This window comes from Varroa destructor, unplaced genomic scaffold (genome assembly GCF_002443255.2).
Source record: "Varroa destructor unplaced genomic scaffold, Vdes_3.0 BEIS01000004.1, whole genome shotgun sequence".
In the NCBI taxonomy this organism is placed as follows: domain Eukaryota; kingdom Metazoa; phylum Arthropoda; class Arachnida; order Mesostigmata; family Varroidae; genus Varroa; species Varroa destructor.
Window position 1 is genome coordinate 40,205,566 of NW_019211457.1, and position 11,545 is coordinate 40,217,110.

The window sequence follows — 11,545 nt, forward strand, 5'->3', positions numbered from 1 at the left end:
TGTTGGCAAGAATTTGTAAGCAATTCTTGGACACTCAAGTTCATCTTTTCGAACATATGATTAAGGCCTAGGCTTTATTGTTTCTCATCGGGGTGTCCCAAACTTCAGTTTTTATTTATAAAGTCATTATTTATGTGTAAACGAATCTACATTAAACGTACGTGTATAACCTTCGGCCGGTCGCATATGTACAAAATTATGACCGTTCTGTCCAATACATTGCCGATAACTTTGAGTAGTGATTTATAAACATCAATTAGCGTTTTATTTGCTATTATGGCTTACCTTTATTCCATCTAAACCGTTTAGTATCGTTGGTTATTTGACGTGGACTTTATTTTTACCCTTAGGAAACAAGAACGGTATTCTCTTTATAGAAGTCATCTGTTTGGAAGGTTCTCTTTAAGATACACCCTTACATTATGGTCCTACAGCGTAGGTGACCGTTACATTTAAGCAAAGTAAGAGAACGTTATTTACTCAAAATGCCACGTCATTGCCTCCCAGTAATTTACGTGGTGATTCTCTGTAGTTATACGGATTTTAAGTTGATCGATAAGTCCGTTCAGTTCTATTTGAATGTAACTTTATCGATTTAAATGACCTATATATATATATATATATATATATATATATATATAATATTGCTACAATGGACGATTGTTAAAATATGTTTTTTTTTTGTACTGTTTTTAAATGCGGCTGACGGTTAATTTGATTGTGCTACAGATTTTGGGGATGTTCTAGTATACCTTTTTTAACATTTGTTCTTTGCCGGCGAAAATCGTTGATGTCCTTGGTTCTTTGGTTTCTTGGTCCGAAACTTTGCGTTCTGAACAATTCTATCTGATGTAAACCTATATTTTAACTGATTATTGTTAACCGCATAGGTGAACCTGCCTGCCTGAAACTTTCTGATGTGTGTGTGTGTGTGTATGTCTGCTACATTTTCGTACTTTCAATAACAATTTAAAGTAAATTTTCCTTGTTTTTAAGTTATTATTGTCAAACAGACTTATGACCCATTAACAGTATATACGTTCTATTGGGACACCGTACATGTATTTGTACATATATTATCTAATGGTCTGTATTTGCGTTAACGCATCTGGTCAAATGGCAGTTTGTCTTCTATACGTCAGTCTTATTGTTCAACGGAAGCTTATTTCTATGAAGTTTTAGCTCATTTAAGCCGCGCTCCAAGCATTACTATGCATTCGTACATGAACATGTCTATAATAACTTTTGCATTTATGTTTCTGGTACATCTACAAACAACACCATTGAAATTGTCGACAGTCAGAAGAGATGACCTACGACGAGAGAATCAGGAAGAAAACTTATCTTCGGATCGTACTTATTCTGTTCATATTAGTTGTATTCAACAGAAATATGCACCTGATGTACCGATCCTCCTTTGCGAACTATTTAGTTTTTATGTTTATATCTCACTCCGTGACGACCGAGCGCTCTTTTGACTTTTGATAATGTTCTGAGTGCAAGAGATCTCCTGCTGGGCTGTATGTTAACAGGGCGGAAAATGCTACCTGAACCTGTCCTTCAGATAGTCCTACGCGAACCGTGTTATTTTTTGTCGTTATTTTCTTCTGCTTTCCGTTACTTCCGTCCTTATTCTTTCTTTATATCAAAACGACGATACGATTTTATCAGATGTAGCCTATCACTAAAGTCTGAACTGGTTCATACGCTTTATCGCATTATAAAACGAATGTAACATAATGATATTGTACTCAGCTAATGAAGCTATCTGATCCAAGGTCGGCGAATAGTAAAGGCGTGCTATACTGAAACATATATTGAACATATTTTTTTTGTAAACAAGCATTATAGCTGTGCGGAATCCGATAACACGAGGAGCGTTATGCTTCAACAACGGATAGAACGGAGATGAGCAATAGAGACAGCCATTTTTCAAAATCTAGAATCTTTAGAACCGAAATCTGTGTATAACATTAACGACCCTGTAGGCTCGCTAATCAGAAGATTAGCGAAGACATTAGACAGGATTTCGAAGTTACGCAATCACCCAAGCAGACATCTAGATTCGCCCTGGCAGGCAGATTAAACATTTCAAGCAAAACATGCATAATATCTCTTGTCAGGCAGTTTTTTAGGCTGTATTTACTATGCATGTTTGAAAGAACTACTACAAAGTCGCACTGCGCTGGCTGGTAGGTTCTTTTGAAATCTGTCAAAACTTATTGCAAGACCCGACAAACCTTGTGCCTGTTCACTTATCAAATTAACCATATCTGAACATATATAGGTACTATATGTTCGCATAATGGTGCCGTCGTATCTAGCTCCGTCCTGTGGTACAACGAGAAGGTTCAACTTCAATTTAAACCCATTGCGAGTGGCAAATAAGTTAAATGCCACGCACCAGAGCATGCGTTTTAACTGTGTGTTGAAACTTCTGGCGGCAATAATGCCCCGTATATTTTGCTGCGCCCTTTTACAAATATTTAACAATATGGTACAAATCGTCAGTGTATTCAAAGCTATTACCTGGACTGATCATGAATATGTAATAGAAATGTATCTAAACACTTGAAAGTATACTCAATATAGTTGTATTGCTTGTTAATAGGGGGTCAAGAGCTTGTTTGCTATTATTAGTTGTTGATTATAAAGGGCATCTCCTTTAAACTAACAGGGACACCGCTCATCGGATAGACGATTAGTTAACCTAGCCTATTGATTTATCAAACATCGTTCATTTTCCCTTGCAACTAACCCTATGCAAGTGTTTGTGACAAAAACTCGATAATGGGCACATGGCCTTTTTTTTAGCTATTACTGGAACACTTTTCATGTGTCGATAATGTCAACATCTTATCCATCGATGCTTGCTGCCCTTTATATTTGAGCGTTCCCTGTCTTGTCGCACCTTTAGAGGTCTATTTTAATGGTAAGTCTATTTACGGTCTGTCGGTGCACTCAGTTCAAATGATAGGAATTGAAAAAAACAAACCTCTTAGTAATGATTTTCAAGAGAACAATGTACTAAGCTGTGTATATAAAGCTTCACCGTGTCAAAAGCATGTAGAGCGTCATAGAACGTTTAGAAAGTTCGAATTTGGCAGCCGATTCTTCCAAACGGTAACGGTTGATAGCTTCCACTCACTCTCTTATTAAACAAAGTTCGAAACAAATCAGTTACCAGTGTGATTATATTAAATGCAACATTACAATGGCTAGAAACCTACTAATGATAATGGTAGAAGGAGAAGGGTATCAAATATATCCATGCATATAAAGTTTCTACTGAATAAATCGTCTGCCGCTTTACCTACGCCGAATCTCTGACCATTAAATATCTATATGAGCAGAATCTGAGGCCGTTCATCGGTGTGTGAAATGATCTTGATTGAGGAGCATACTTTAGTAATCTCTGGCCGATATTCGAGGAATAGTTTCCGTAAGAATCTTCCCTAAATCTAACGACTATATCGCACGGGGAACTTAATAACTGATATTTCGTATACATCACAAGGTACGTGTGAATGCGGAAGGAAATTAATTTATCTCCCATTATGTTATCATGATAGAGTGTGCCTATGTTAATGATATTTTGGTACTGATGCAACAAATAATAGTTTGTAAAACTTAAACGAATGCTAGATGTAACATTATATATATATATATATATAAGTCAAACGTGTGTTTTTATATATATATATATATATAAAAACACACGTTTGACTCTACGACGGAGGAACAGGGCGGTAACATCACGAAAAGTCATCACCGTTACAGCTCTGCTATGGAAACGTACCAGTTAGGCATGTCCTTGTTATAAAATGTAATATAGCACAAAGGCTAAGTCCATACGCAGAAGTATAACAGTTCTGCTTTAACTTAGCATGAACTGACTTCTCTTAAGAACGGCCACTTATGTACAGGCGTTCATGCGTTTAGAACCTTGATAAAAATTGTCAAATTTGACAGATTGGCTAAGTTTTTCAGTAGTATGATAACCGTTGCGTATTGGTTATTGGTCCTTATCTTACGAGCGAGCGTCAATTGACCTCCTATACTCCTTTCGTCCGTTGCCGCAAATACCACCAAACTGTCACGTAGATACGCTCAAAAAAGGGAAACGGTAGCTGGCCATACCTTTTGTCTCAGCACTAGGCTTATTTCTGCTAATGACAAGGATATCACACAGGATAACAAAGAAGAGCCTAATCATCAGGGTAGAAAGTCACTCGTATCTGCAAGTTTGTTTAGCATCTGCACGGTCAATAAGGTACTTTGCCATCACCAACTCTAGCAGACATGAAAGGTCGAAAAAACTAGAAGGCGGATTCTGCTTCGCCTGACTAACCTATAGCCCCTTTCTCTGCTTTTCTTGCTCATCACATGCCTAATATCAGATGCCTTGCATTGGTCATTTTGTCCAAGTTCGCCTGCTGACCATCCCGGTTTACACCTGGCGCCACGTTCGCTTGCTGGCTTTCAGTCAACAAAGCGTTTTTTTCTGTTAGCAGGTTCACAAGATATACCATCGTTGAGAAAACCTAGGTCGGTGAGAAAAGTAGCGTTCCTCGTCATTTGTCTAAACGTGCTAGTTTTTATAGGCTAAGCAATTTAGATTGCACAAAGGAAGTATCTCGTTTATAAACGTCGAGCGCTTTTTCCAACAGGTAGATAAGCTTCATAATTTTAAGGGAAAAGTATATATATTTACGCAAATAAATTTTAGTCCCTAACACTTTTAAAAATTACCTATAAAAAAATGAAAATGGCTTACAATGGAAAATTAAAAAAATAAGGGACTGTATATCAGTTTAATGTAAACGATTTTAGGGGGCACGAGTTTCACGAATTTCAGCGTCTTGCTAATATGTCTATATTTGACATAATTCTGTTGGCAGACCAATGCCTATTACAGGCAGCTTAACATCAAGTTCATGCGTCTGAAATATAGGTCGGGTATTGTACTATTGTATCACTTACGAGTGTTCTGCCGTTGACCTGTACTTCCTGCTGAGCTAATGGCTGACTGAGTGACGATGGCAATTCCGAAAGAGACTCCCGATGTACTTGAGAGGAATGCGTAGGTGTAGCCAGTACGTGTTGACCTTTTTCAATGGCGAGAGTGCTACCGATACTCTGAGAGATCTCCTTGTCGTCAAGACTCGCTTGCTGGGAATCATTGGTAATCGTCAGTGTCACTTGAGCACCTTTGAGCGTTGTACCTGTTGCAATAAGGGTAGCTTTGCCGTCTGCAGTCTCATTTTTAGGCTGTATTGTGCGCAACATATCCTGCGATTTCCACAGTCGCAAGCAAATGAAGGTATAGAGAACGCTAATAATAGCTAGTGGGACTACAAAACAGACGATAAAATTGATAAGATCGTAGATTTTGTGCATGCGATGATAGGACGACTTTCGCTCGCGCCTCATGACGCACAACTCTCCCGGCTGGTCCTCGATGTCGTACCTAATAATCACATCAGATACGTATGAACCCATCATCATACGGGTTGACGCACCGGAAATATGTGTTCTACTTACTTATTGAAGCGAACTGTAATCATTATAGGCATAAAAAGTACCGACCCAAATGGATAGTTTACCAAATATATCTATAGACGAATACGACTATCTCCGCACAAAAAGTCTGATGCAATTTTTGCAAAGATGCTACAGTCGAATTCGACATATTGCAGTTTGGTACAGGTTCAGTAATCTCTTCTATTCTCGTTCACTAAAGGTTGAGCAAATTCTACGGTGTATCATATACGAATAAGTTTCCTCTCTTGCCCTTATTTCAGATAAGTTATTAGATTTCAAGGTTTCGAGTTGGGGGCATTTACACAGAGTGTACCGCGAGTGTTGTGAGGTAGAGATGATGGCTGTAGCAGCGATGCACGCAACGTGACCCGCCTACGCCTGTCGTGCTGTACTTACCTAATGACACCGTATATAATAAGTTTCGGCGATGAATATGCCGCAGCGATAAGCCATACGAAACAAACCACGATTCGTAACCTGTTTAATGTGATCACCTGGAAACAATAGCGACTTCAATTAAATTACAGTAAGTGTAAAGTCACTTCAAGTTTAACAGTTCTCACCACTTGGCCATCCATTAAGCCATACGCCTGGCGATACGAATTGCTCACTCTATTTTCAATGCAAACAGCCACTGTTCAATGACAATTTAGGACCCACACAGAAATACTACTTGGGTCAGCAATACAATGTAGCAATAACAGAGGTATTACTGGACATTTTAATCGACCTTTCTGATTTGTTTTTCTTCGTTAAAGGCAGACTATTTGCATGCATCGATTATAAACTGCTTTCAATATGTTCTACCCAGGCACAATTTTCAATGGCTTCTTGCCTTACCAATTATCCTGGAGACTGGTGTAGAATTCTTGAAGGATCTTTTTCTGTGACTACTACATGTTCATATACTAGGCAGACGGTAGGGCATACAACCAACCCCTCGAAGAACCCGAATAATGGTGACATATCACTTCTAGCAGAGCATACAGCAAAAATATAAAAAGCAAAAGAGGTTTGGGAACTTCATACAGATTGAGAGTATTTACTGTTCGCGCAGCTAAATTATATCTAAAAGACAAATAGGAATACGTCAAATACAGATACAACTGCGTAGTATTTGGGATAAATGGGTTTGTCATTTCTCGAAAGCCGATGGTCAAGTACTATAACTCTCCTCCTGCTCAACAAGATTATTGTCCTTGTTTCGTTCGGCCAATAAAATTTTAACCCTGACTTCAAGCCCCAAAAACAATTATGTCGGATGAGAAGGCAATGCGTCTCTCCATGTCAAGGAGTTGCGGAAACAACTCAGCTTCTGAAGACATGGCAGTCAGAAGACATGCGTTGATTTAGCAATTGTCTTCTTTGAAAAAAGTGACTTGTTCTTTGTATCCTTGCCACCTCTCAAAAAGTCAACTAATATTTGTTTGAAATCCTGTTTGAGTAGTCTTCCCAGTTAAAAAGCCTTCGCCTTGCTTCGGCAGCTTTTTCAGCTCGTCTAAAGGCAATTAAGTAGATAAAGGCCGACTCACAGGCCACAATGTAACGACAACGATCAAGTGCAACATTTCTATAACGTTTTGCATTTTGCTTCGAATAACTTGGTCGTCCTGTGGACCAGTGTAGGCTCAATGAGCGACAGTCCTGAGCCACATCGTTTCCGAGCTACGTATAATTTTTTAGCAATTATTCATTTAATTTTGGCAATAACGAACGGGCAGTTGTAGTCATAGGCTGTCATAGACGGTTCGCTAAAACATCAGTGGCACCCCTTTTCCCCTTCTCAACCGTTGCTTATTACGCCGACGTCCGTAACAATCTCATATCAGCTACTCGATTTCCGTTTCTAGCACAAGACAGTAGCTGAAACAGTAAGGATGACGGAAAAACCGCCTGCGGAAAAACCCCCAGGAGAGAAGCTCCCCGCGGAGAAATCTGGCCCGGAAAAGCCGCCCTCAGAAACCCCAGCTAAGGAACTGTCTAAGAGGGCTTACATGGAAAAGTTGACGTTACGACTTATGAAGTCCGAAGAACTTGAAGACCTGCCAAAGTACTGGAAAGATGAAGTTGGAATTGCAGTCGACTTACGTGTAATTAGAAGGTGGTACCGGTTGGACCCGGAAGGATTTCGTGTAGCTGTCGATAGTCAAGACAAAATTGTAGGTATGACAACAGTAATTAAACAAAATGATTTGCTTTATGTATTAGGCTATTTGGGTGTTCCGAAAGAGTTGCGTGGACAGGGCATTGCCAGCAAACTATTGCAGTACGCTCTCTCGCGGTGTCCGAATGCAAATTTCGCATTAAACTCAGACTCGAACAAGCTGCAGATCTATACTCGACGAGGATTCAAAGAAGTAAAAGACACCAATGGTTTCTCATTTATCGGGAAGTTCCCTCAGCTAGCTGAACGGAAGCCGCCCGAAACCGATCTCGAAGTCGTCACAATAGCGCCGGCAGCGCCTGACCTGCGGCTAGTAACCCAGTACGATAAGGAGGTCTGTGGTTTCGAGAGAAGCGACAGCCTTCTTCAGTTGACAGGGGAAGGAGTAATTGTACTAGGCATAAAGCAAAGGGGAAAAATTGTTGCCTATGGGAAGATTCAGCCCTACCTATTCGGCGGCGCTTGGCTAGGACCATTGTATGCCGATGGGTTGGAACTGGCCCAGTTTCTATTTTATCGATTGGTCAGGAGGTATGAGAACCAAGATTGTGCCTACTTGTTTACCATCGTCAGTGACCAGTTCAAGCCATTTGCAAAGACACTGATGATGAAACAGGCCGAAAAGCTTACACGATGCTACCTAAGACCGGATAATTTGCCGCCGGTTAAGTTGAAAAAGGTCTATACGTATGATGATCCGGGATTTGCGTTTGTTTAGTCGCGATCTCGATATGACTTCCATATGACGGGAAACGACAGCTTCTCCTCGTAGCACAGAAGATCAGCGACGAGCAATTGGGCCAGTTAGTCCTAAGAAATTGATCATATCCCATGGATTCTTGTAGCTGAGTGAGGTTGGCATGGCGTATTGCTATTCCAGTTAGGCGACAGATCGATTCGAATTAAAAAAAAAAATACGGGTAAATAATGCGAGTGCAAAAAGCGGATTCAGTGAATGATTCTGTCAAAAGCTTCCCTTTAAATTTCGATTTACATTTCCGACTTATGTCGACGACCAAGCGCTTGCGACCCTATTCGATCTCCATGTAACCAGCTTATAGGTAGTTCCGCTTGGAAAATAAATGATTTATACGTGTTATCCCTGCATTCCTCATAATTTTGGATTACGCAATGTTTTCAATAATGGAAAAATGGTCGATGCGACAAGTATACGATGATAATGTTCGACTAAAATCGAAGACAAACAAAATCAGAGAACGCTGTATGTAATGGCGTTTATACATTCCTGCAAATATAGAATCGATAGAAATATAAGGTATGAAAAGGCGGGGCATGGCGTTGTTTGTACATGTTACACGATGCATGTACATTCAATTTACCAAAAATATTGACAGCGTGCTCGCAGGAATTTTCGCTTTTTATACAGCGACAATTTCGAACAAAACCATGATGAAATGTGGAGGTGTCAGTGATCTAATTAGTATGATTCGATTCCTCAGAGATGCAAACGTTTTTTCAGTAGTTTTTTTGCGCATTTGACTGTCCCGGAACTTATCTCTGTCTGCCAATTTTTTTGACCATAAGAGAATCCGACACGCTTTCTGTCCATCGACAATATTTTATGACCACACATTTAGGTGCTCGGTTCATGTTAGACTATAATTATTAAATTTTACCATCGACGCAACCAGTCGATCTGCCTGCTTGGCCAATGGATATCCAACTGTGTCGTATATGATCCGCAGAATGTATGAAAAGATAGATAATTTATAATAATGCAATCGGTAATGATAAATTACGTGTCGGACAAATATGCAGTGAACGTTTATAGGAGATCCGTTTAGAAATTTAAAACCGTTTTTAAAAAGCAATGTAATGTAAACAAAGTACGGAGATGGGAGTCATAGCATTGGCAATATAAGTACGTATCTACTCACTGGTGTAGATGCTATGTTTAATGAGCGTTACCGTTGTTGACATCTCGATAATCTACTCTCTCTATGTAAAATATATCTGATAAAGCTATATATAGCTAAATAGTAATTATATTTTTAGATTGAGACCTACCATACTCGTTATCCGATAAAAGTGATATCTTTCAAATCAATTACGTTATTAGTTTTTGATCAGTATTATCTCAAAATATATTTACCCAACGTTAATTAGAGAATTCAAAACGCGGTCAGGTGTTCATTTCCAGTTTCCCGCTTGAAAAAAAATGGGTCACTTCTAGGTCATTGTGGACAAGCCAATGCAACACGCAGTGCACAATCAATTTCAAAACGTATCGTATAGGATTTGGAAAAAATTACGATATTTTTCAATGTGGATATAACAAAAATATTAAGGAAACACTGCTCATATACTAGAAATTGTTGTATCACAGCTACCCAGCATATGACGAACAAGGATTTAGACAAATGTTCGGAGACGTGCTACTACTAAAATATGTTATGTTTCTAAAGGTAATTTTAATATGTCCTACAGCCTGAAACAAACAAAACTCGTGAATTTTACGGTAGATCGCGGACCGTTTTTTTACCTGTCGCATACAGCCATTGCGCGAATTCAACGTTATGCCTCAATAGAAAACGTATTTACTTAGTAAAAAATGATTACTGCAAGGTATATATATATACACATTTATTCAAACGTATAATTATCAACTGAACAATAAATGAGTAAAGAAAAATGTCGTAGTACTAGCAAACAAAGGAAACCCGATTAGTTCTGTGAATTAGTGCTTGCCAACCACTTTAACAGCCTGACTACAAGGAGCCATTTTTAACAAATTGACATTTACGTAGATTGAATATGGTACAAATGGGGTTTCGTTCGACAATTGCTTATTGTTATACAATCTAACCAAAAATTACGATGCCCCCTGCGCCCTTCCCACTGAACACCTTCCTTTCGTCAGTGTCCATTACATCAATTTTCACCCAAGCTGATTCAGCACCTTCGTCAGGCCAAATCAGTCCTAGGCTACTGATGTCGTAGCGTGTACAGTTTTGAAAATCTCGTATCTTCGTCGAAGATGTACATAGGACTATGGTTTTCTTCCTAGTGACAGCTTACTAGAAGGACATAAATTACTATACACTCATCTATATCATTGTACCTCATTTTTATACCTTTTCTTCTTCAAACTTTTTGATTTTGTCTCTGCCGATATGACCGAATAGGCTGTGGTAGTTCTGGACGGAATAACGGTGTCCTAAGACATAGGCTTCCTATTAATGTCTGTTTTTTTATTTTCAGATAGGACAAACACCCATCTTATTTCACAGTCTGCTGACCCTGTCACTTCTTTGATGCAATTTTTTGCTCAGCCACTGGCGACATTAAGACGGAGTCGCAGTTTCAGGTAATTTATGCCGAATGTTTTTCGAGAACTTGTTTTATTTATCCTCGGCCTCCTGTTCATGGTACCTATATGTTGAGCATCGTAATGAGCATCCATGTAATACTAGTGTTTCCTCAATGAAAGATTGGTTTTGAAGACTCTTTGAGACACATGTTTTCATCAGCAATACGAGCCTCTGCAATCATGGAGAGTAGCGCTTTTTGTCTACCCACAGCGAGAAGCGGCCGTTATCTCAGATCGGGGTGCGCGAATTTTCAAATAAGTTGATTTTCAGTTCTTATCGGTATAACAGGTTTGTTTCAACTACAGCATAGAAACAATCTGAATGCCCTGTTTGATTGTCTTCCGTAGGTCTACTTAGTTCAAGCTACGACCGTATTGCTGACTGCGAGGCTGATGAGCAGGGCGTTGTTTCATCGATAGCTTGGCCATTATCGCTGTGGTTTTATTTGCCTCGCAGCCAGTAAAATTCCATAGTAGATCTTCAGCGATTTTTTTTGTAATTCTTG

General features: G+C 39.2%; 1 protein-coding gene across 9 annotated transcripts in view; it reads right to left on the reverse strand.

Moving 5' to 3' along the window:
* Nucleotides 1–11,545, reverse strand: part of TrissinR (Trissin receptor) — a 46,013-nt gene that overhangs the window by 4,196 nt on the left and 30,272 nt on the right. For all 9 annotated transcript variants that reach the window (XM_086987182.1, XM_022804064.2, XM_022804063.2 and 6 more), the window contains 2 exons: nt 5,941–6,038; nt 4,984–5,470 (listed from right to left, as the gene is read on the reverse strand). In XM_086987182.1, coding sequence (XP_086843308.1) covers nt 4,984–5,470; nt 5,941–6,038 — 585 coding nt within the window. The remainder of the gene's footprint in view (nt 1–4,983; nt 5,471–5,940; nt 6,039–11,545) is intronic.